The 26,054-nt window shown below is 37.4% G+C and overlaps 2 protein-coding genes across 4 annotated transcripts in view; one reads left to right on the forward strand and one right to left on the reverse strand.

Annotated features, from left to right (window-relative positions):
* LOC107550752 (ataxin-7-like) overlaps window positions 1–12,600 on the forward strand; it is a 43,631-nt gene extending 31,031 nt beyond the window's left edge. For all 3 annotated transcript variants that reach the window (XM_016232316.1, XM_016232233.1, XM_016232157.1), the window contains 9 exons: window positions 2,034–2,274; window positions 2,426–2,703; window positions 2,807–2,889; window positions 5,962–6,230; window positions 6,385–6,577; window positions 7,137–7,258; window positions 7,345–8,231; window positions 9,345–9,487; window positions 9,589–12,600. In XM_016232316.1, coding sequence (XP_016087802.1) covers window positions 2,034–2,274; window positions 2,426–2,703; window positions 2,807–2,889; window positions 5,962–6,230; window positions 6,385–6,577; window positions 7,137–7,258; window positions 7,345–8,231; window positions 9,345–9,487; window positions 9,589–9,606 — 2,234 coding nt within the window. In that variant the 3' untranslated portion in view covers window positions 9,607–12,600. The remainder of the gene's footprint in view (window positions 1–2,033; window positions 2,275–2,425; window positions 2,704–2,806; window positions 2,890–5,961; window positions 6,231–6,384; window positions 6,578–7,136; window positions 7,259–7,344; window positions 8,232–9,344; window positions 9,488–9,588) is intronic.
* A 65-nt stretch (window positions 12,601–12,665) lies between these two features.
* On the reverse strand, window positions 12,666–21,305 carry psmd6 (proteasome 26S subunit, non-ATPase 6). Its single transcript, XM_016232430.1, has 8 exons — window positions 21,041–21,305; window positions 16,477–16,682; window positions 15,662–15,807; window positions 15,363–15,582; window positions 13,489–13,597; window positions 13,100–13,268; window positions 12,943–13,020; window positions 12,666–12,860 (listed from the first exon to the last, which is right to left on the reverse strand). The coding sequence occupies exons 1-8, from the start codon at window positions 21,183–21,185 to the stop codon at window positions 12,764–12,766; spliced, it is 1,170 nt and encodes a 389-aa protein (XP_016087916.1). The 5' UTR covers window positions 21,186–21,305; the 3' UTR covers window positions 12,666–12,763.
* Window positions 21,306–26,054: the final 4,749 nt, after the last annotated feature.

Genomic DNA, 26,054 nt, shown 5'->3' on the forward strand with positions numbered 1-26,054 from the left:
GGTGCTGTGTGTACATTAATGAGGGAAAAAAATTAACTTAAATGATTTTAGCAAATGGCTGGAATATAACAAAGAGTGAAAAATTTAAGGAGGTCTGAATACTTTCCGTACCCACTGTATGTATATATATGTATATATATATATATATATATATATATATGTATATGTATGTATTTAAATCTATATTGCCATCATTTCTATTGGGTGGTTTAGATCTGCTCTGCTTGTTGAACATTTTCATGTTAAACACTTTGCGGGAGACATTTGCTCAATTATTATGAATTTTATTACCTTCTTAAATAAGAAACAAATTTGTATCCTCTTCAGTGTTTATCAGTTTAAAATGGTCTCAAAACATCCCCTGTGCTTGAATTGACCGACTGTACATTATCTTTCACTTTACTAAATTATGCTTTTGTGGATGTTGTTGGATTCTGCAGTCACTCTGCACCCCAGTTGATTAGACCAGGATGCACAGATATACTTATAGAAAGATTGCACTCCCTTTCTCTGTGATCTGCTTGAAATATTTTACCACTTTATTTGTAGTATTTCAAGTTTATTGATGATAGCGACATTTAAATGTGCAGTTATAACAAGGTCATTTGCAAAGTGTAAATATTTGTGTTATCACTGACAAAAGATCTTGACTAATCGATAATAAAAATGTTTTTAACTATTTTAGAGACAAGAAGTTTAGAAGAGATGATGGCTTCTTGATTTGTTCTCCATTTTCAAAAAAAGCTCAAAATGGTAGATTTCTACACTGTGCTTTTGTTCACACTGATCATCCTTCTTTTGCACAAGGCTCTTGTTTTTACGTCGGTAATTCCCTGTGGTCATTTGTCAGGTTGCAGTATTTGTTGTTCAGTTTCCTTACGATAATCCCAGATTGCTTTTCAATATGGGGCGGAATGATATTGCAGATTGTTTTGGTGTAATTAGGGCTTTGTTGATTGGGCCTTTGGTTACTCAAATTGCTGTTGGCTAACTTTCTCAGAACAGCGCCAATAACCCAGCATATAGCTGCAAGCGTCTGTGAGAAATAAATAGGATTTCTTTCTGGTGTCCTTCATTTATAAATTTTTTGTGTGTGTGTGTTTTTGCTGTAGTTTTATCAGCACAGATTAGTATGTGTGTGTGTGTGTGTGTTTGCCTCCGGTTTGCTGGAGGGCTTAGTGACAAATGCAAGGCCGGAGCAGCAGGACTGTGTTTGTGTGTGTGTGTGTGTGTGTGTTGTTGACAGGCAAGTATGGAGAGACCAGAGAGTTTGTTAGTGCAGCACAGCGGTTCACTCATTTGACTAAATACGCTTGCACATTTGTGTCTTGTAATTACTGCTGAGAGAAAGCAAATGTGTGTATTTAGAAGTGGAGAGTGTCTGTATGTGTGTCTAAGTATTAATCTTCTTAGCTTAACTGAAGGTTTGGTCAACTTCCCATTTAAAATAGATGTATTGGACAAAGTGCAAAGCCAGATGAAGATTTCTGTAGTCCAAAACACTGTCAATCCTCAAAAGTTAAGCATTTGTTTGCCATTTGCAATTTTTAAACTGAAATTCAAAAAATGTTTGTAATTTATTATGTTACGTATTAGTTCCATTATGTTACATATTAGTGTTATAATCATTAACTGGGAAAAACTGAAACTAAAATAAATCTAATGCCTTCCTAACCTAATACTCCGAACTAACTAAAATGTTAAAAGGCAAATAAGTTTTAAGTAAAATTATTATTATTATATTTTTTTTATGTGTAGTTATATTATACATCTTGAAATCTTTACAACCCACCTGCATTAAACATAACAATGCCACTAGATGGCAATAATGTTTGACTGTTGAGAAATTGTACGTAATTTTTTTAAATGATACCAGTTTTCAACTTTGGCAGCCTTAAAACATTAAACTAATTAATTAATTTACCAGTGAATGGAAAAAAATCTGAATAAAAATTGTTGTACGTTTATTTACTTTTGCCATCAACATTTTGAGCATTCAAAGAGTAAAACCTTGCAAATTTCTTGCCCTTCAGAGAGAAGACACAGCTCCAGCAGCAAGCCCCTATCCAGCTATGCCGCCTCTGCTGCATTCGCAAACTCTCGAAATAAGAGCAGCCTTGGGGGTGGAGTTGGGGTCGGGGCTGTTGGTGGAAGCACACTTGCACGCCCCTCCAGTGCAAACAGCAGCACCCCCACTAAAATCTTCAAATCAACCAAAGAGAAGCTGCCTCACTGGAAGCCTCACTTCCCCTATAGAGTGCCGCAAGAAGAGAGGTGTGTATGTGTGTTTGATGGAGTGTAAGTGAATTTCATGGATAAATGTGTTCAGATAAGCAGCCCATTCTTGCGTAACACAAAAGATGTAATCTGAAACACACACCCACATTTGGAACAATATAAGACTCTTTATTTCTCTGCCTCCCAGTCCCATCCCTCCAGTTAAAGGAGAGAAGGTCCATCTGAAGGTGGAACCTTCACCCAGACTTCCCCATGTGCCCGCCTCTTCTTCCACTTCCTCCTCCTCTTCCTCCAATACTGTGAGTACCTCTCCCTTGAAGTCAGGCCTTAACTTCCCCTCCATACCAAAGGCTCCACAGCTGGCCCCAGGCCAGATCCCCAATGGAAAGGGCCACCTCTCATCCCAAGACAAGAAACAAGACGGCAGCAGTGCCAGTAGCAGGAGACCCTTGTACAAGAGACTAGGTGAATGCTAATACTCACTGCTGTTACTCTTCAAAAAAATTATAATTTTCTTGAACTTTTTTTTTAACTGTATTGTTCTGTTCTGTTATTTTCCTTAAATCAGAGCGAGAGTTTAATCCAGATATCCATTGTGGGGTTATGGATATGACAGCACGTAAGCCATGCACAAGATCCTTAACATGCAAGGTATGCCACCTTCTACACTTTGAAACATGTACACTTCAAATACACGTTGAATGCACTCTGTACATTTTGGTACTTACAAATAGGAAGATATTATGTTATTACCAATAATCAGTATTAAAAAATCGGTAACACTTTACAATAAGGTTCATTAGTTAACCTTAGTTAACTACTTTAGTTAACATGAACTAAGAATGAACAATACTTCTACAGCATTTATTAATCTTAGTTAATGTTGATTTCAAGATTTACTAATACATTATTAAAATCAAAAGTTGTGCTTGTTAACATTAGTTAACGCACTGTGAATTAACATGAACGAACGGTGAACAACTGTATTTCCATTAACATTAAAAAAGATTAATAAATACTGTAATAAATGCATCGTTCATTGTTTGTTCATGCAAGTTAATACATGAACTAATGGAACCTTATTGTAAAGTGTTACCAAAAAAAATCATTCAGACTGAAGCTTCAAGTGTCAGACTTTCAGTTAGATGGTTTAAATCAGACTTAAAACCTAGCAAAATGAACAAGCCTAGATGTTTTACTGCATTTTATTAAAACATTTTTTTTAGTATTGCCCTAATAATATAACAATATAGTGTTAATAATACAACAAAAATAGTAAGCTCCGATATTTTATTTTATTTTTGAATTATCGTCCTAATATAATAATATAGCATTAATACAAATATATATCTATATATCTATCTACAGTGGGTACGGAAAGTATTCAGACCCCCTTAAATTTTTCACTCTGTTATATTGCAGCCATTTGCTAAAATAATTTGTTAATTTTTTTCCTCATTAATGTACACACAGCACCCCATATTGACAGAAAAACACAGAATTGTTGACATTTTTGCAGATTTATTAAAAAAGAAAAACTGAAATATCACATGGTCCTAAGTATTCAGACCCTTTGCTGTGACACTCATATATTTAACTCAGGTGCTGTCCATTTCTTCTGATCATCCTCGAGATGGTTCTACACCTTCATTTGAGTCCAGCTGTGTTTGATTATACTGATTGGACTTGATTAGGAAAGCCACACACCTGTATATATAGTGTGAAGTGACATGTGGCCAAGTATGGTGACCCATACTCAGAATTAGTGCTCTGCATTTACCCATCCAAAGTGCACACACACAGCAGTGAACACACACAAACCGTGAACACACACAGTGAGGTCAGTCATTTATGCTGCGGCGCCCGGGGAGCAGTTGGGGGTTCGGTGCCTTGCTCAAAGTATTCAGACCCTTTGCTCAGTATTTAGTAGAAGCACCTTTTGATCTAATACAGCCATGAGTCTTTTTGGGAAAGATGCAACAAGTTTTTCAGGGGATCCTCTGCCATTCTTCCTTGCAGATCCTCTCCAGTTCTGTCAGGTTGGATGGTAAACGTTGGTGGACAGCCATTTTTAGGTCTCTCCAGAGATGCTCAATTGGGTTTAAGTCAGGGCTCTGGCTGGGCCATTCAAGAACAGTCACAGAGTTGTTGTGAAGCCACTCCTTTGTTATTTTAGCTGTGTGCTTATGGTCATTGTCTTGTTGGAAGGTAAACCTTCGGCCCAGTCTGAGGTCCTGAGCACTCTGGAGAAGGTTTTCGTCCAGGATATCCCTGTACTTGGCTGCATTCATCTTTCCCTCGATTGCAACCAGTCGTCCTGTCCCTGCAGCTGAAAAACACCCCCACAGCATGATGCTGCCACCACCATGCTTCACTGTTGGGACTGTATTGGACAGGGGATGAGCAGTTCCTGGTTTTCTTCACACATACCGCTTAGAATTAAGGCCAAAAAGTTCTATCTTGGCCTCATCCGACCAGAGAATCTTATTTCTCACCATCTTGGAGTCCTCCATGCGGGCTTTCATGTGTCTTGCACTGAGGAGAGGCTTCCGTCGGGCCCCTCTGCCATAAAGCCCCGACTGGTGGAGGGCTGCAGTGATGGTTGGGTTTCTACAACTTTCTCCCATCTCCCGACTGCATCTCTGGAGCTCAGCCACAGTGATCTTTGGGTTCTTCTTTACCTCTCTCACCAAGGTTCTTCTCTCCCGATAGCTCAGTTTGGCCGGACGGCCAGCTCTAGGAGGGGTTCTGGTCGTCCCAAACGTCTTCCATTTAAGGATTATGGAGGCCACTGTGCTCTTAGGAACCTTAAGTTCAGCAGAAATTTTCTGTGCCTTGCCACAATTCTGTCTCTGAGCTCTTCAGGCAGTTCCTTTGACCTCATGAATCTCATTTGCTCTGACATGCACTGTGAGCTGTAAGGTCTTATATAGACAGGTGTGTGGCTTTCCTAATCAAGTCCAATCAGTATAATCAAACACAGCTGGACTCAAATGAAGGTGTAGAACCATCTCAAGGATGATCAGAAGAAATGGACAGCACCTGAGTTAAATATATGAGTGTCACAGCAAAGGGTCTGAATACTTAGGACCATGTGATATTTCAGTTTTTCTTTTTTAATAAATCTGCAAAAATGTCAACAATTCTGTGTTTTTCTGTCAATATGGGGTGCTGTGTGTACATTAATGAGGAAAAAAATTAACTTAAATGATTTTAGCAAATGACTGCAAAATAACAAAGAGTGAAAAATTTAAGGGGGTCTGAATACTTTCCGTACCCACTGTATATCAACACACATATGTGTGTGTATAATGTGTGTATGTATGAGTTTTTTATTTTTGTTATTTTGTAATATAGCAATATAACATCAATAACATAGCAAAAATAATGAGCTCAAATATTATATTGTATTTTGTTTTATTGTTGCTAAATATCAGCATAATATAATATGGCAATATAGCATTAATAAAATAGCAAAAATAAAAAGGCTCATATATTACATTGTAATTAATTAATTATTTTGAATATAATAATATTGAAATATAGAATTAATTTAATTTCTAAATATCTTCTTAAACAGAATTATCCTGGCCTATATCAATATGGTCACCAATGTATTTTTCAGACCTAGGATGTCCCTAATGTTCAAATTTCTTTGAGTATGTGAACCAATCATTTAATTGTTTGACTGAACTGTTAAATATCTCCCCCATTTCACCACAGACACATTCCATAAGCCAGAGGAGGGCGGTGCTCGGGCGGCGGCAACGCTTTGACACGCTGCTTGCTGAGCACAAGAGCAAAGCACGCGACAAGGAGCTGCAGTTCAGGTTGGACCCCTCACACCCAGCACCCCCTCTCAGGGACCCTCACCCTCCCCCCTCCCGCCTCTCACAAGACCTTCACACGGTCTCCCATGGCAATGGCACTGCTGATGCCACCAAGCCTTTGCCCCTCAGCAGACCTAAACCTCATAATTCTGGGCTTCCACGGTGAGTTGTTTCCTCCTGCCCCACTATTTACTCTAAACCGGCTTCCTTTTGATTCATTAGCCAAATTTATTATAGATCTCCAGTTGTTTTTTTGTTCTTTGTTCGGGTGGTTGATAACCAATGTAAAGGTTAACGTGCTCTTCTGTATCTTTAGACTCAACAGCAGTAACTCTCACAGTGGAGGAGACCCAGCCATGGCACACGACCAGACCCACCACTCTCACTCAGCCCCTGTCGGTACCGAGACCAGCCGCCTCTCCAGTGACGAAGGGGAGAACGAGGAGAGAGAGGAGGCCACGGAGAAACTGGACTGCCATTATTCAGGTTACCACCCACGACCAGCTGCTGTAAGTACAAGAAACCTTGGGATCTTAAAGTGTTAGGGAGTTTTTTTTTTTTTTTTTTAAGTAGGGAATTTCTCAAACTGAAGTGCCTGCTTAGAAAGTCACTTGTATTTATTTCCAGCTTTTGAATCACTACGCTGTTTTAAAATGAGTTTAAATGAATGTCCATGGCCTCATTTGAATCCAATTTTGTGGCCACCCTCTTTAAAGTGGGTTTCAGTTTGAGTCTGCCTTGATCTAAATGACTGAAGAGGATGTTCAGTACCATGTACCAATGTACGATTTTTTTTAACAAAATGAGATTTAGGACTAATTATAAATGAAAATGTGTCCTTTTATTTTTCTCAGACAGAATTCTGCACATTACTTTGTGAAATTGAAATGTATCAAATAATTAAGACTAGCTTGAAATTTTAACATCCCAAATCAAATAAATAAATAATACAAACAAAAGAAGTCTCTTCATATTAAAAAAACCCGAGGCTTTGCCTGTGCTCTTTCCATTTAAAACCAGAGGCAACCATTGCATTTTAATCACCATCTATATTGTGTCTCTCACCAGTACTGCACTTTTGGAAGTCGATTGTACGGTAGAGGTTGTTACGCGTTCGACCGGCGCTGGGATCAAGTACGTTGTACTCTCACCACCATGTTGGACAAACATGTCAACTCACAAATGTGGAAGTAAGTGTGTGTGAGACCCTTCCCACAATCAGCTGTTTTTCCATTAAACAGAATCCTAATTGTGATTTCTTGCATTTACTTTGTAGGAAAATCCCACTGGCGTCAGAGAACTCTGCAACAACACTGACAGCCTCTCACCGGACAAGCACAAACTCCCATTCTTCCTCATCCTGCTCCATTTCTGCAGGGTTTCTCAGCCTGTCCTCACCACCGCCTTATGACAGCAAGCCGGTCCTGTCATATGGCACCACCCTGAATGCCCGCTCTTCTCCGCAAGCCTCCACCACCGAGCAGCCCGCCTACAGTGGTGCTTCTAGACAAGTGTCAGCCTCATCACCCCAGATGCCTTCAGCCCACTCGTCCTCGCTACCCTCGTTGGGCTCCAACCGACCCCTCAAATCCCGATCTGGTACAAAGTCCTTTAAGGCTCGGGAGCCATCCTTCAGCCTAAGTAACTCTATCGTCAGGGGCAGTACTAACAGCAGTGTTAGCGTCAGCGGTTGTGCGAGTGGTAGCCTGAGTTCGGGCAAGAAGCGGAAAAACAGTTCCCTGTTTACCACCCATAGCACTTACACCTCTGAATCCTCTTCCTCCTCATCTTTTAAGAAGAACTGCGGGATAAACTCCTCCAGTCTTGGCAGCGCCTACCACACCTCGCTCGCCTCCACCCCTTCTTCATCTTCATCGTCAACAATGCTGTCGTCATCCCACAGCGGGGTGTACAGTGTGGGGGTAAACTGCACCCCAGGCAGGGCCAACTCTTTGAGTTTGAAGCAGGAGTCATCAGGACGTGGCCCTCCCTCAGGCAGCCCGGCCGAGTCCATTAAACGCATGAGCGTGGTGATGAACAGCAGTGATTCCACCCTCTCCCTCGGGCCATTTGTTCATCAGAGCAGCGATCATCACGCAGATGCACGTCTGGAAGCCAAAAGGAGGAAGTGCTCACCTGGCTCAAGTAGCCTCAACAGCACAGGTGTATAATCCTAGTGTTTGGTTTTATTTATTTTTTATCCAGATTCCGGTTTCATTTTGGTTTTGATCTAGATTTGGTTTCATTTTAGTTCATTTCAGATTTCATTTGGTTTCTGTTTAATTTCGTTTTATATTTTAATCCAGTTTCTGTTTCATCCTATTTTGGTTTCAGTCCAGTTTGTTTAATTTCAGTTTAGTTGTAATCGAGAATCTAATGTCACTTTGGTATCAATTCAGGTTCTGTTTCATATCAGTTTTAGTTTTAATTTGGTTTGTTTCATTTCATTGTAGTATTAAATGCAGTTTCTATTTCATTTTTTCAATTTGGTTTAGATTTTAACATTTTGCATTATTTTGAGTTTAACTTTGATCAAGTTTGCATTTAATTTTAGTTTAGTTTTAATCCAGATTTCTGTCTAATCTTATTTTAGTATTCAGTTTCTGTTTCATTCCAGTTAATTTGGTTTCTATTTTATTTCAGTTTAGCTTTGATCTAGTTTCTGTTTAGTTTTAATCCAGGCTGTCAAATACCTTTTTTAGTATTTGTCCATTCTCTATTTAATTTGAGTTGATTTAATTTGCTTTGTTTAGATCTAGTTTATTTAGATCTAGTTTCTATTTCATCTCATTTTGGTTTCAGTCCTTTTTTAATTGTCTAATAGTAATTTAGTTTAGTTTCCATTTCTATTCTATTTCAGTTTAGTTTTCATTTGGTTTCTGATTCATTTTAATTTAGTTTTGATCCAGTTTATATTTCACTTCATTGTAGTGTTAATCCAGTTTCTATAATATTTCAGTTTTACTTTGATCCGGTTACGTTTTCACTTCATGTTAAATAAAATGTTGCAATTGTTTCATTTCAGTTTAGTTCCAATCAAGTTTTTTTTGTTAAATTTCACTTTGCCGCTCTTCAAAGTTTACTTCAAAACTGAACAGAGATCATCCAGAACTGTCAGGCTGACTAATCTCTTTTTTCTGTATTCACATCATTATAGAAAGTCCTGAAACGCTAGAAACCCAATTTAATTAGTAAACTTGAAATAATTATTATATGCTGTTTGCTTGATTATAAAAAGTGCTGTGTCTTATTTTAACTTTGTAATGATTTTGACAGTGTCTGGAGCAGGAGGGGGAGGAGGACAAGGTCCTGGCAGGCCCAAAATATCCAAGTCTCCATCAATCAACAACATCCACAGCAAGCATGCTCGCTCTATACCTGGACCACCAGGGCTCCCTAACAATTCACTCATACATCAGGTTAATAACAGCATCCGATTCCTTCCTTTAGTTTAGAATGTAATATTGTCTCTTTCCTCTTACACATTACATTTCTGTACTTGTGTGTGTGTTTCCCACAGCCAAAGGCTCGTCCCTGACACAGGTGTGGAGGCTCTGAGCGTGCTGAGCAGTAGGCTGGACCCAGAGCTCCCTCAGCCCCCTCATGCCACTCTGCACGAGGCCTTCTTTTTCTCTTACTCTTCCCACAATCCTCAGGGTGGAATGCATACTGGGTGGCCCATTGATGTCCTTCGTGGGGATTTCCTCCCAAAGCCATGCAGGGGCACTCTCTGGGGATAGGATAATAAGCCAGAGAGATATAGTTCTCCTGTCGGAAGTTATAATGAATCTATACAATGCACCATTGGGTACAAAGCCTGCTGCGTAGAGCATGAGCTGCCCAGCCTGAGCACTTGCGCTGGGGCCGGAAGGTACAGATTTTGTCTGGTGCGTAGCCTCACCAACACTACCAAGCATAGGAGGGATGTGAGATGCGAACAAGATAAATTGCTTTACTGATGTTCTTCAGTATGTTAGCTTGAGCGTGTGGACATATGAGAATACTGGAAACCGAAATCCTACTCAGCCTTGGAGGAAGTGTACAGGAGAGGAACATCCCTAAAGTAGACACACAATCAACTTAAGTTAATCATACACATGATCTCTCACTGGAAGGCTGTATTAGATTAAACTACACTCACTGCAGATAGACATGACTGGAGTGGAGTTTCAACATGAGCAACCTAAACTTAAAGATTATGCAAACTAAACATTTTTTAGACCACATTTTGTTTACAGGTTAGCAAACAGAACAAAATATTTATCATATACCATTTTCCTTTACCATTTACCAACTTCAAAACTTTAGTTATTTATTTAGTTAATTCCGGCTGTTTTATTGCAATTTCTTTTTTACTGAAAAATCCAACCCCAAATCAAGCTGGAAGACCTTGCGTTAGTGAAAGCACTAGACCCCCCACCCACCCACCGTGTTTATTTTGAATAATTTCAGGTTTGTGTAGTAGCCTAGCATGTCTTTCCTGAATCTCTGAGCAACAGTCATCTCTTGAAGCTCCAAAAAAAACTCGACAAGACTGTAATCCTCTTAAAAACCATAACTTGGACAATACAGATATTCAGTTTTAGGTACATTAAGGGCTTGATTCATTAAACCTTTTAGCACATGCAAAAATTGCTCCGGCAGGTGATGTTTCACCTCTTACAATTACCCATAAAGAAGCATGTGCTGAAATCTTAATGTACTAAAATCTGCAGTCTCGTTCGAAAATGATTGTAGGAGAGTTTCCTGGTGAAGATGCCTTAGGCGTGGTATCGTTATGTGCCGTTTCAGTCTCAGAAAGGGGCTCATGGCTAGCTGATGTTGAGCCATAGACCAACATTACAGACACACTATCATCTCAGCAATGGAGTAGACATCTACACGACACTCAATACTGTGAGACACATATACAGAAGTCTGGCCAGCGCCATCTCATTAAGTGAGACCTTATACCGCGACTCAACGTTTCTGCATGGATCCGACACAAGCTTTTGTTCTTTGTGACCCTAAAGAGGTTAGGAGCTGGACATTCTGATTTAAATCTCGTTTTTATTGTGGGTCTGTCGGCTTAAAGGCGATAGATCCTTTTTTGACTTGTTGATCTTCATAAGAGATGTTGAGCTGGATTTTGTGCAAGTTGGGGCTTCTCTTTAAAACTCCTGTAAATTCCTGAACTCCACTGATGTCAGTCAGCACTGGTCGCTGAGAAGTAGAGCATGATTTTGTTTGTGTATTTTTTTCCTTCTGCTTTTTCGTACACAAAACCGAATACAAATATTGAATTATCCCTATTTCAGAATACATATTTTGTTAAAGAATTGTACATATGGAGATGTATTTTTGCACAGGCATTTTCGTAAACGATTTTTGGTACAATTGAGATCATTATTATTTATTTAGTAAATGGAAACATTCTAAGATTATTAGAAGTGGTTCACTGCCAAGCCGATAATGCAATACGCCACTCTATCCGAACACAGCTTCTTGTTAGTCACACACCGAGTTCCCCCGGACAGATTGTTGCCACAGTAGTGGGGAATCATTATGTATTATTATTTAGGTGTCAGTAGTGCTCCTTTTCCCTCATGATTCCTCCCCATCTCAAACCAAGAGGTCAGAGAATGTGATCAAAATGGCCCGTTTAACTGTGCAAAAGATTTCTGGGTGGCTGATGTATTTTGTAGGACTTTTCTAACTTGGAGAGGGAACAAAACAGTTGAACAGTGCAAAATGTGCACCACTGTTGCCAAATGTTGTAATTGGATACACTGCTTTTTAATTACTTGTTCATTTGCTTTTAACGCTGACAAAAAAAGAGAAAGTGCCTGAATTAGTTTCTCATCAACTGTTGTTATGGCAGAGCTTTTTATTTCATGTATTCTTTTTTTCACAGTACTTGAATGTTATATAAGGGTTTAGAAACTTTTTAAACCTGCCTAGCAATCTCACACATCGCCCTTTTCCCCTTCAAGTAGAGCGGTAACTCTGATTGATGAAATGCATGGCAGAGGAGTAACACTTTCTTGACAATGACATGAGAAAGCTTCCTGTCTGTCCCTTGTGTTCTTTTATGACTACTTTTGATATTAGAAATTTTCAAAGCGAGAGGGATAGATATTTTGGTGGCTAAGTCGGTGATTTCAACCAATGTTTTAGGCAGATAAATGTACTGTTTACCTTGAAATTGTAACTCCACTGTTTTCAGATAATGAAAGCTTTGTGAAGATGTTTGATTAAACACCACAGATTTGGAATGTGAATCGAAGATAAAAAAAACTGTTTGCTTTTTGGGGAAGAAGCCTCTACATATAAACTTATGTACAAGTGTATATTTTGATATTTTTTTCCCTTTTTTTTGTATACATATTCAAAAATCATTTGATCAGCTGGACTTTTGTGTGTTGGCTGCTATGTAATTCATGAACAAACACAGTAGGGTAGATTTACTTAATATTTAAAGAAAAGATTGTATAGTATATTTGTTTTGTAACAAGTTTCTGTAAATATAAAAAAAATAATTTATACAGCTATTTATAAGAAAAATGTGTCAGACTCATTTTTTCCCATTCGCTCACACACCAAAGACAAGCTCAAACGTTTCCTCCAATTCAGTTTTATTATATACTGTACATAAAACAAAAGTCAGGTTGTTCACAAGAAAAGACATGGGTATCGATCAAATGCCATATGTTGGACTACATGTTGATCACTCTGGACAGCTTCTGCACTCTGTTCAGCAGAAGATCGCCCTTCTTTATGGTCTCCTGGTACTGCCAGTTCTTACTATCAGGTCTAGGGGGGGAAAAAAGACAAGACACTTAGCTTACAGATCCAACAGAGATTTAAACCAATACACAAATATTAAGGTCTTCACCTGTTGGTTTCCACAATCTCATTAACTTTGTCGATCTTGCAATGTAAACGTCCTGCGGCGATGAATCGCGACAGCTCCCTTGGGTAAGAAAAAGACCAAAGTAAGCCTAGAAATATTGTATGTTTACATAGTTGTTTATATGAATGTGGGAGCGTACTGGTCGATGAACTCTGTGCTGACTCCAAACGCTTCGGCCATGTATCCCAGCGTGAGGGAGCGGTAGGATTCCAGCAGCTGGCCATAGGCCAGGATGCGCATCTCTCGGACATAGTAACGGTAATGAGGAGCAAACAACCAGTCTTGCTTCATCTCCTGTTCCACTCGAGCTACAGAGGAGAAACAGGTGGAACATCTGACCAACACATTTTTAAACAATAATAGAAGAGCAGAGTTGGAGAAGCACTTTCAATAAACACTGCAAAAAATAACAACATAGCTTACAACATTAATCTTAAGCGTGGCTAGTTAAGCAATAACATTTTCCTCAATTGTTCTTTAAAGGTTTATACTATGAGCTACTAGCATGCTCACCAATATTTTACCTACCCAATGATTGAAAGAATACGGAATAACGGCACTCGTAGAGAGAGAAGAGGTACTGACGGACAGCAGGTAAACTGTGCAACACCTCCAAGATCTCAGCACCCTTAATCACCTGAGAAAACCCATTATTTCTTGTGTTAGCTTGGTTATTTCTATTAGATTGAATTATATCTATATTTTTGGCCATATAACGTGTATAGGAAGTCCTTTCAAAGCAGGCAACTTTTCTGAATTGCACACGTGCAATAATCACAACAACTTGAATCTCTTATGTGAAGATAAAGGTCTGTTGCTCTGGATAAGTGTGTCTGCGAAATGCATCAAATATAAATTAATAAATGTGATTCAATAAAGCAGGTTTATTAAATTCAATAGAGTTAACTTTTTAGACAGTTTCCTATTTCATTCTGCTTTCTAACAACTGGTCTTAAATCATTATTATTTAATTCTATTGATCGCTATAATTTTTTAACATTAAGAAATTAAAAAATTTGGAAGGCTGAAAGTTTGTAAGATTTTTTTTTTTTTTTATAAAGAAGTCTCTTATGCTCACCAAGGCTGTTTTTTAAATATATATAAAAAAAATAAAATAAAAAATTACTACAATTTAAAATACAATTTTTATCTCAATATATTTAAAAATTGTAATTTATTCCTTTGATGGCAAAGCTGAATTTTCAGCATCATTACTGCAGTCTTCAATGTCAGATGATCCTTCAGAAATCATTCTAATATGCTGATCCTGTGCTCAAGAAACATTTACTATTGTCAATGTTGAAATCAGTTCCTGCTTAATATTTTGTTCAAAACAGATTAGGATTAAAGGATTCTTAGGATGAATAGAAAGTACAAAATAACAGTATTTATTTTAAATTGAAATCTTTTGTAACATTTTCTTTACTGTCACTTTTAATAAATTTTATGCTTCCTTACTAAATACTAGGGCTGTCAAAAAGAAAATTTGAATATTCGTCGAATAAAAAAATAAAAAAATCCACATTCGAATGCAAAAACGTTGCATTTGAATTTAAGGTCTGCGTCAGCCGTCAGGCAGCCTTATCAGTGGTGCACGAAATGCGACGACAATGTAAGGGTCATTGCATTTAATGCTTTTGTTAGCCTATCCAGTTGAACCCACTAGATGCGGCGCTGCTACGTTGTTCATTCATATATTGTGGAAAACGAGAGCATCAGTGTGGCGAAGATGTTGTTTACGTTAAAACTGAAACCAAGCCGTTCACACAGAATGCATATTTATCACATTTTCTAGAGGGACATCTTATCACCGTTGCACTTGCGTCTCGCAGAGAGCGGGATGTTTAGAAAGCCATGTAAAATTAAAGCAAGTTCAACTTTTAAAAAACATGTCTAAAGACGTTATGGCGGTTTTTCCCCATCCCACTGTATCTCATGTTTTTAAACGAAGAAAGTACCCTTTGTGATTGGTTTTTGGTCCTTTGTATTAAACTATAAATACATGCATGGTGCTGTTTTTTTTATAATTGTTTAAGCAACTTTATTAATTATATATGGTTTATAAACATTATTTTAAACATTATGCACTTTTTTTCAAAGATAGTCGTGTTATTTTATTACGCTTTGAAGAAACGTGCATAATATTTTGCTCGATGCGCCCTCTTGTGGCCACAGGAGAGAAGCCAAAAGCTTTTTTCCCCCTAACTGAAATGATGCTTTTTAAATTCTAATATAATTCGAATTTTGATCATATTTAAGTATAAAATTTCGTTTTTCAGTCATTTTGACAGCCCTACTAAATACAAGTATTATTTCTTTCAAAAAAAAAAAACATCTTACAGACCCCAAACCTTTGAATGGCAGTGTATACATACTGTTTTTTTTTTTAGGCTAGATCTTACCTTCTCTCTCAGGTCCGGCCTCTTGAGTGCGATCATACACACATACACAGTGTATGTGACGAACGTCTTGTAGTCCATAAGCTCATACGAGGTGAAAGTGGAGACAGTATCCAGAAAGAGCTCCGCTGCCTGCTTGAAATCCCGAATGGCCACGCAGTAGAGGCCCTGATACACCTTCAGGCGATTCCTCCGGTCCCAGTCACCACCTTCTTCAATCAAACTGTTCATATATGCAGAGTTCAAGTGTCAGGCCAACATTTCAGGGTGAGATGCATTTAAGTCTGCACTCTATACTGTACCTTTTGGCTTTCTCAGTGTTGCGGGTGATGAGGTCATTGTCCATATAAAACAGACCAATCCTCAGCAAGTAAAAAACAATATCTAAGCGATGACCAAGAGCAACAGTCTTGTCATACGTCTTCCTGAAGCCAGTCAAGGCCCCTTCCTAAATGAAAGATAGAGAAATATTATCAGTGTGGAAACAAGGATGAAATATACATGTTAGAAGCTGAACAGATAAAAAGCAAAAAAAATCCAATGTATAGATGAAACATATGTAGAATGTAACTAAACTATATCACCATTCAAAAGTTTGAAATCAGTAAGATTTTTTTGGTGTTTAAAGAAATTGAAACTTTCACTCAGGATGCATTAAATTAATCGAAAGTGACATTAAATGCATTAATCGTTTTACAAAAGATTTCTGTTCTTTTGAACTTTCGATCAAAGAATACTGAAAAAAATCCTGTATCAGTTTCCACAAAAATATTAAACATTATAAATATTAACTGTTTTCATCATTATTAATAATAAAGCAGCAAATCAGCATATCAAAATAATTTCTGCAGGATCATGTGACACTGACAACTGGAGTAATGACTGCTGAAAATTCAGCTTTGCCATCATAGGAATAAAATTTACTTCAAAATATATTAAAATAGATAATGGTTATTTTCAACTGTAAAAACATTTCACAATATTACAGTTTTACTGTATTTTTACTGTGACAAATAAATGCAGTCGTTGTGAGCATAAGAATTCTTTAAAAACATTTTTTTTAAATCAACACATTTATTATTTAGCATGAATGAGCATGCACAGTTTGAATCTGCACCTTGTCACCGATGCGTATGAGATATTCAGCTTTGGCCATCATGGCATCTCTGATCTCACTCTCTCCCTGGTTCTTCTCAGCATCTTCCAAAACATCATCCAGCCGTTTCAGTTCGTCCTCATTTGCTTTCTTCATCTTGCTCAGCAGATCCGTGTCCGCCTGCCATTTCAGCTCTTTACACAGGGCTTCATAGTACGGGGCCATATCTACAAAACACAATCATGACATGCACATTTGAGGTGCTTCACTTAAATAATAAACTGAATTCTAAGTATGCAAGGAAGTACATCCAAAATCTTTCTATATGAGAGAATCACTGATCTAGATAATGACATAATGACTCAATTTGGCAAGTTGTCCCATAAGTTATAAATACATACAATAATAGAGTTTGTTGAGCAATATAATGATTTAATAGCAGGTCCCATTGTGACTACTTACCCCACATAGTGTGACTATATACTGCTATTGAAGATTATTGCCTTCACACATGGCCAACATTGTGCACAAGAATATATTGATTAAAATTAGCCTTTTTTGTAATCTAGACTCTACGGTTTGTGTCATTAGAGAACATTACTTTAAAAAAACAAACCTAAAAAAGTGCAAACAGTGTGGCAATGGGCCCGGTTCACCCGGTGTTATAATACAGAAATTAAGAAAACTAATAATCAGAGGTGGGGGATGACTCGAGTCACATGACTCGACTCACGTCACATGACTCGACTCACGTCACATGACTCGACTCGAGTCAGACTTAAGTTGCAAATTTTATGACTCGAGACTTGCTTGACAAATATTCATAAAAGACTTGACTTTGACTTGAAACTCATGACTTGAGACTTGACTCGGACTTGAGTTAAATTAATAGAAAAAACTTGTCTTTTAATAAATAACTTTGTTTTTGAACGCACCGCAACCTAATGCTGAGTTCACACTGCATGATTTTCAAACTCATCGGATCGCCGTTGTTTTCACACTGCGTGACTATCTGGGGTAGCATTCAGTTGCTGCTGTGTTCACATTGCACGATGGATCGGCGACAGGGGGTTTCACACTGCATGACTTCACAATAGGAAGAATCGCCGACAACTCTGTCTGGTGCAGGGTTGCCAGGTTTTCACTACAAATCCCGCCCAATTAGTACTCAAAACTAGCCTGAAAATAGCCCAATTGCTTTCGAGGTGGTCCCCCAGTAAAAATCGCTTTCGGGGGTAAAATAAATTTTTTTTGGCGGGGTTCTCCTGGTACAATTCATATTCCAGCGCCTAAATATCACGTTACTGGGGTCGCTTCAACCTGCTGACATAAAAAACAACTGGCGGCAATCGCGGATTTGGCAACACTGGTCTGCAAACTACGTTTCATATAACTCCTCCCCGAACTTCCCGCTGCCCTGTATCTTGGTATCTCATTGGCTGTAGGTAATCGCCAATGTGTTTTTCAGTCAGAACTAATTTCACACAGCGTGATTGTGAATCGCCGACAGCTCCAGATATTTAGCATGCCAAATATTTCAAGGGCGTCGGTGACGTGTCGGCGATTCCTTCAGATTGCGTCTTTGATAATTCACACTGTGTGATTGTCACTCGCGTGAACGAGCACCGATTTGCCTCCGATTTCGGGCATTTGTCGGCGAGTGAAAAATCGGGCTAAAATCGTGCAGTGTGACCTCGGCATAACCAAGTGACGCAGCAGGCAAGCAGAGAGAGCTAACGTAAGAGTGTGGCAGTGTTGCCAACTTAGCAACTTTGTCGCTAGATTTAGCGACTTTTCAGCCCCCTTTAGCGACTTTTTTTACCTTTCAAAAAAGCACCTAGCGACAAATCTAGCGACATCTTGGACAAAACTTTAGTTTCTGAGACTCGCCGGTACTGCCGCACGAGGTCTTGCTTTACCAGCGCGCACACACCTCTCTCTGCGTCTACTCTGTTCAACGCTTTAGGTTAAACAAGATATTCTGTCGCTTCAAACTCTATTTTACATGCAAATATAGCCGAAATCACAGCACAGCCATTTTCTTTATCGTATGTGTATTTGATTTCATTAGATGACGTCGTGATTATGAATCAGGATTTTTGTGCAGATTAACATAAGGGAGAGCTGGTTATGTAGTCTTACTGGGCTGCTTTTCAGTCACTATTTCATATTCATCCCGTTGTCTTGCAACAGAAACAGAAAGATATGCCAGTGAAAACAGTTTTATTGAGAATATTTGTGAGCTTTACTTGTGAGTTTGTGAGCACTATCAAATTTATTTTTTTGCAAGTGCAATGCATTGCAAACAGTTATTTAATGTTTATAAGGAAATGTCAGCTTTTTAAAATTTGTTTTGCAATAACACTTAGTATTTGCATGTGTAAAGTGTCTAATAATTGGTCTTCAGTGTTAGACTTTGAGTGAAAAGCCTATGGATAGTTTATGGGGATGCACATAAATATGTTGTATACACACACACACAAAGAAAAAAAAAATCATACAGACTTGCATACACACAAAAAAAAAAACTTGCAAGCACAACCATGCATGATGCAAACGAACAATACACTTTTCATTCATACACTCGCATTCACTCACAAATATTAATAAATCACTCACTCAAATCACCTCTCTCTCTCTCATTCACTCACAGATTAATAATGTACAATAGTCAATCCACCTGATAAACAGGTGCAAGATTTGTGTGATTCAACCATTAATAATTTTTCTTGTTGGAAGGTAGGAAGGATCTAACTTAAGGATGTGTTCATGTCCCATAAAGGTGATGCCTGTTTGAATGCCATTTGGTGGCATAGGAACCATTATACTTTAATTGTTTACAGTTTTTCTGAATTGTTAAAACACTAAACCTCAATCTCTGAACCAAATTCTCACTAGCTTAAACCAATTTGTCGAATAAAGAACTCTTTCTGCTAAACCTTAAACACGTTCAGGCAGTTAGGCTCTATTTGCAAAACTCTATTCACTCAAACACTTCTCACACTGTGATGCATTTGTGCTGCAAAATACTGAACACAACTAAAGCACAGTTTACACACAACCATTCAAAACTGTTCACACTTGTTTCTAATGATGTGATCAAACCAGCTGTACAACATATGAGTCTGTTCAGAGAGCACATGTGGCACAGGAGACTGAATGATGAGACGAACAATAGATGGAAACAATCTGAGAAGAAGAGGAGGAAGAGTACATGTAAGAAGTGGGGGATGAGGAAGAAGAGGATGAGGAGAGAAAGGTTTAGAGACTGTTATCAAGACTGGGTCTGTCAGACAAGAGGGGTTTTGTCTCTTTGTCTAGCAAAAAGACAACATCACTTGTGATATGGACAAAGTCCTCAGGCTGAACTCAAGCACAAAGACATGATGCTCGAGACAGAATGAATCTCTCCTTGACCCTAATTTTACAATTGCACAACTTACAGTATTTGAGTGTACTGTACATGCTATTCATTTAGAGTTTTATTTGACCTTTTTGATCTTTGCAGTTGGACTGCAGTATTTGTGTAGTATCCAAGTGCTGAAAATATAAACATTCAGTATTATTCAATATTCAGCACAATACTATTCCTGCAGTACATACAGTAGACCTATATAATATATTCACCTTACTCAGTTGCAATTACTATACTTTTTTACAGAATTGCAAAATGATTTACTCGATACAATATACTTTTTCTCTGTAATGTTCTGGATGCTGTGTTCTCCATTTTTCTCTGTAGTGTCTAATAAATGCTCTGTAGTGTTTTCTTTATTGACTCATGTGTGTGTGTGATCTGAGAGCACCGTTTGGTTTTGAGTGCAAGTGAAATGGTTTTGCAGCGATTGTTTGACTTTGATGGAAGAGTCAGAGGTTTCGTGAATTTAGTTTGAGTATTTGGATTTGTGTTTAAGGTTTCAAGAAGTGTTTTAGCAATTCAGAAAAACTGTAATACTTTTTCCACGGTTTTCTGCAATGTTTGAGGCATATTGAAACAGCTGTACCTAAATATTTTATATGCTTTTTTGTTGGCCTAATTTAAACATTAAAAATGTAAACTACATAGCAGTTTACATTTGTATTGTTAGATTTTTATTGCATTAACAACTCCGCTGTATGTGGACAAAATGCATATTACAATTTTTTGTTGCAAATAAAACTCCCATAGTCCATAGTTACTGTAGTTTTAACTTATTTTAATATATAAATTTAGTTAAATCCTCAAATATTTGTATGACTTGAGTGACTTGCTTGATTTGAATTGCTTGACATAAAGCAGTGACTTGACTTGCTTGAGACTTGAAGGTTAAGACTTAAACCTTACTTGTGACTTGCACATGTGTGACTTACTCCCACCTCTGCTAATAATCGACATTCAACAGACCAAATGTGTGCATGATAACAAGCAAATAACGTTACATTAGCAGCTAATGAGCTAGTGTGCTACTTAGCTTAGCCGGTCAGCTAGCTAAACCCCAAAACGCATGCTCGTGCATGAAACAGCTGCATATATTGCGGTAGTACAGAAACTTTGAAATATAACTTATCTGCTAAACGAGCAGCGTGTGCGAGTGAATGAACTCACTGTTGAGTTTGACGGCGTCCATCAGCTCGCTCTTCACTTCAGCATCATGTCTGTGATCATCCAGAGTCAGTAAAAACTTCAGCTGAGCTATTCTCAGGTTGGGGTTTTTAGGTAAACCCTCTTCCTCCAGGTTTTCCAAAGGCATATTTGCGGAGTTAAAAGAGATCTACAGGAGGACGGGAGTCTGTGTTATGGCTGGGAGTGATAATGACAACGATGACTAGGGGGAAATCTAAACAAAAAATGTATAAATTCACTTCCTCTTGCTCGAGACAATGACGCAGGGTAAAGACAGTCTATCGAAGTCAAACAACCTATCAAAAACAACAACACTGCCCCCATCTGGTTATGTGTTATATTGCACCCACAAGGGTCTTTAATCTTTTAGATGCCACGGACCCCAAATATGATCCTCCTCTTGCGAGGGACCCACATCCTAAAATTAAAGGACAGCTATATATTTTTCACGAAAAATAATACTATAAATATGTGTAAAATATAGTCATTTGATTAAAATTACTTTACATTATTCTTTCTTCCTTTCGTCTTTCAATATTCATTTTCATACATCAAATTGATATTTTAATCAATTATTTAACTGTTCAATTAAAATGTATTTTTAAATCACATTTACTTATTACTTCTCATACACGTTTTTTCTCCCTTAATAGACTCCAGTTCACACCTAACCATTCAATGTTCAGATAAACCCACAAAATGATAGTATCAATAATAATAAATATAATAAACCATTTTTCATTCGGACAAATGCAGATAGATATAGATAAGCAGATAGATACCTTTTAGGAGACAAAATGTGACGAGTCATTCCAGTGTCAAAAATGAATCAAAATGCCTAACAGAGATGACGCTGTATTTATTGGAGAGAAGCAGTGCTACTTCATGGACACAAGAAGATAGGCTACAAGCAGATAAACATGAGGAGTAGTCATTTGATTAAAATTACTTTACATTATTCTTTCTTCCTTTCGTCTTTCAATATTCATTTTCATACATCAAATTGATATTTTAATCAATTATTTAACTGTTCAATTAAAATGTATTTTTAAATCACATTTACTTATTACTTCTCATACACGTTTTTTCTCCCTTAATAGACTCCAGTTCACACCTAACCATTCAATGTTCAGATAAACCCACAAAATGATAGTATCAATAATAATAAATATAATAAACCATTTTTCATTCGGACAAATGCAGATAGATATAGATAAGCAGATAGATACCTTTTAGGAGACAAAATGTGACGAGTCATTCCAGTGTCAAAAATGAATCAAAATGCCTAACAGAGATGACGCTGTATTTATTGGAGAGAAGCAGTGCTACTTCATGGACACAAGAAGATACAAGCAGATAAACATGAGGAACGTGTGGCAGGAACTGGTCGGAGCATGTTATTTAATTATACTGCCAGATCTTAGAAATTAGATGAAATCTACATTTTTATAGAAGAATTAAAGAATTATCATCTCATTATATTTCAACAAAATAACCATAACGGTAAAGCTTGGTATTTATGTCTCAGTAAATTAACCCATATATTTTCTTTATATCTTTCAAAAAAGCTCAGAGTTAAACTTTTGTCATTTACTCAAGATGTGGCTTTATGTCATTCTTAAACAAGAGAAACCCCCCCTGTGCTGGCTTTGCAGTTTAATGTGAAATATCTAAAGCATTGACTTTGTTGAATAAGTATAGTCAATGAACAGTGTGTCTGTAATTTCAGGTTGGTGGCAAAGCGCTTATATTTATCGTTGTGTTGGGATTAGGAGGATCTTTACAGAATGGATTTCATCTCACAGCGATCAGCTCTCCGACTCCAGTGCGCACTTGAATTTGTATTTATTATTTTCCTGTTATTACTTTAAGAAAGCAGGTTACACTTTATTTTAAGTGTCCTTGTTACAGTGTAATTATAAAACATACGGAGTAACAAGATGTACAAAAAAAAATTTTTTTGCTGCGATGCCATATAGTAACCATTTGTGGTTCCTGAAAGAGCCATTCAGTGAAGCATACTTGAACAAACCATTTTTTAAGTGTGAAGAACATTTTAATAATCTAAAGAACCTTTTCCACTGTAAAGAACCTTTGGTGCAAAAGAAAGGTTCAATGGATGTTAAATGTTCTTCATGGAACCTTAGAAGCCAATAAAGAACCTTTATTTTTAATAGTGTACATACTATAGGGTTAGGGTTTAGTTTAGTTGCTTGTAACAACAACATAAAGTGTAACCAGAAGGCCATTTAAGTATCACTTTTTTCTATCGCCATTTCAGTACCATACTTACAGTCTAGGTATGAATCAATCGATCACGATTTGTCTCAAATCTGTTTTCCCACAGTACATTCAGAGCGTCATTAACAGCAGCTGGATGGATCACTACGGGATGTTCCAGGAGAGAAGACCGTCACTTTTATCTGGTCTGCTGTGGTGGCTCTATATGGTTTAGGAGGTCTCTTTGGCTCCATGACTGTCAGATACTTAACCAGTCATCTGGGAAGGTTAATCTCACTCATCCTCAACTGCTTTCTCTATTCTAGCACTATCACTTAATCTTCGGGGTAAATTACAGACTGGGCATTTAAAAAAAAAAAAAAGCATGTTCACTTACTGTATGTGACCCTGGACCACAAAACCAGTCATAAGGGTAACATTTTTTTAACGCTGAATAAATAAGCTTTTCATTGATGTATGGTTTGTTAGGATAGGACAATATTTGGCCGAGATACAACTATTTGAAAATCTGGCATCTGAGGGTGCAAAAAAATCAAAATACTGAGAAAATCGCCTTTAAAGATGTTCAAATGAAGTTCTTAGAAATGCATATTACTAATAAAAAATTAAGTTTCTATATATTTATAGTAGGAAATTTACAAAATATCTTCATGGAACATGATCTTTACTTAATGTCCTAATGAATTTTGGCATAAAAGAAAAATCAATCATTTTGACTATTGCTACAAATATACCGCAGCGACTTAAGACTGGGTTTGTGGTCCAGGGTCACATATATGTTCTGTAAGATGTGATGTGCATTGTGATTTGCTTCCGCTCTTTGTTCGAAGGGTTGGGTGGGTGGGAGTGTACACACCATCTAACTTGGTGAGAGTCACTCACAGCCGCAACTTTTTTGTCCCTTGGTAAACTCTCAGGACAATTTGCTGGCCTCAGGTAATAATTAAATATTAAAGTTGTGATGAATTAGAGAGGATCTTTTCTTTTGAATTGTAACATACAACTGAGTGAAAAGTCTCTTTAAAGTAATCTCTTATTAAGATGTCTACTACCATTTAAAGGTTTGGGGTAAGATTAAAAAAAAGAAATACATTACGCAAGGGCACATTACATTGATCAAAAGTGACAGGAAAGACATAAGATTTCTGTTTCAAATAAATGCAGTTCTTTTAACTTTTCATCAAAGAATCCTGAAAAATGATTTTCACCAAAATATTAAGCAGCAAAGAAGTGCTTTAAGTATAAGAAAGTAAGAATAATTATGAATAATTGAGCACCAAAACTAACTGAGCATGAAATCAGCATATTAGAATGATTTTTGAGGGATCTTGTGACACCGAAGACTGGAGTAATGGCTGATGAAAATTCAGCTTTCCATTCAAAGGAATACATTATGCTTTAAAATATAGTACATTTGAAAACAGTTATCTTGAGTTGTAATAATATTCCACAATATTACTGTTTTTACTGTATTTTTTATTAAATAAATGCAGCCTTGGTGAAGAGAAGACCTCTCTCAAAAACATAATTTTTTTATTTAAAAAAAATCGAATAATTCAAAACTTTTGACCAGTAATGTAGAGAGGGTGAATTTTCAGTTCATGCCAACTTTAATGTTTGATTTGCATCTCCATAACCTGTGTAAGTTCCGGAGAGGCGCACATTAAAATGTGTGTAACCTGAAATCAGATTGGGATCAATTGTCATGGAGCAACATCATGAATTATCCATGTGTTTTTGAACAGTATTTGTGTTTGTGTGAATGCATAGAGCCTGTTCATTGAGAGTGTGGGGAGGAGAGCCTTGATGTGGAGAGGGTTTGGGGGAATGTCAGCCATTATGGCATTAATCACTGTCCCCCTCTACCTAAAGGTGAGTCGCTATCATTTAACCTTGGTGAAGAGAAGACCTCTCTCAAAAACATAATTTTTTTATTTAAAAAAAATCGAATAATTCAAAACTTTTGACCAGTAATGTAGAGAGGGTGAATTTTCAGTTCATGCCAACTTTAATGTTTGATTTGCATCTCCATAACCTGTGTAAGTTCCGGAGAGGCGCACATTAAAATGTGTGTAACCTGAAATCAGATTGGGATCAATTGTCATGGAGCAACATCATGAATCATCCATGTGTTTTTGAACAGTATTTGTGTTTGTGTGAATGCATAGAGCCTGTTCATTGAGAGTGTGGGGAGGAGAGCCTTGATGTGGAGAGGGTTTGGGGGAATGTCAGCCATTATGGCATTAATCACTGTCCCCCTCTACCTAAAGGTGAGTCGCTATCATTTAATAGCTCACAGTGATCAGAACAGAACAGAACTTTATTACCTCATCTCTATTTCATTTGCAGGACTACAGCTCTGTGATTCCATACAGCACCATTGTCCTCATTTTCCTGTTCTTCATTTTCTATGGGGGAGGCCCAGGTAAACTATTTATATATTTATACAACATTTAGTTTCAGTCCTAAAATTTGATTGGTCGCATTCCAAAAGCACCAATAACAGCTATATTAGGGTGACCATATTTTAGTTTTCCAACAAGAGGACACTTCGCCTAACAGTATATGTAGCAAGGTTTTTTGTTTGTTTGTTGTTTGTTTGCTTTTTTGTTTTTAGAATAAATAAAAAGAAAATAAGTAGAAAGAATAGAGAAAGAACAGAGAATGCTAGAGTTAGAGGGTCATATGAAGATGAAAGAGATGTATTTTCAAAAAATGAAAAAGCACCAATAACAGCTATATTAGGGTGACCATA

Source organism: Sinocyclocheilus grahami, unplaced genomic scaffold (assembly GCF_001515645.1).
Source record: "Sinocyclocheilus grahami isolate Dianchi unplaced genomic scaffold, SAMN03320097.WGS_v1.1 scaffold2.1, whole genome shotgun sequence".
Taxonomy (NCBI): domain Eukaryota; kingdom Metazoa; phylum Chordata; class Actinopteri; order Cypriniformes; family Cyprinidae; genus Sinocyclocheilus; species Sinocyclocheilus grahami.

Excerpts from the sequence above, each read along its gene's own strand:
- psmd6 (XM_016232430.1), bottom strand. The coding sequence starts at position 21,185 with ATGCCTTTGGAAAACCTGGAGGAAGAGGGTTTACCTAAAAACCCCAAC. Across the intron at positions 15,583-15,661 it reads AACACTGAGAAAGCCAAAAG|TTTGATTGAAGAAGGTGGTG; the intron begins GTACAGTATAGA and ends ATATATGAACAG. Across the intron at positions 13,021-13,099 it reads AGCACAGAGTTCATCGACCA|GGAGCTGTCGCGATTCATCG; the intron begins GTACGCTCCCAC and ends TTCTTACCCAAG.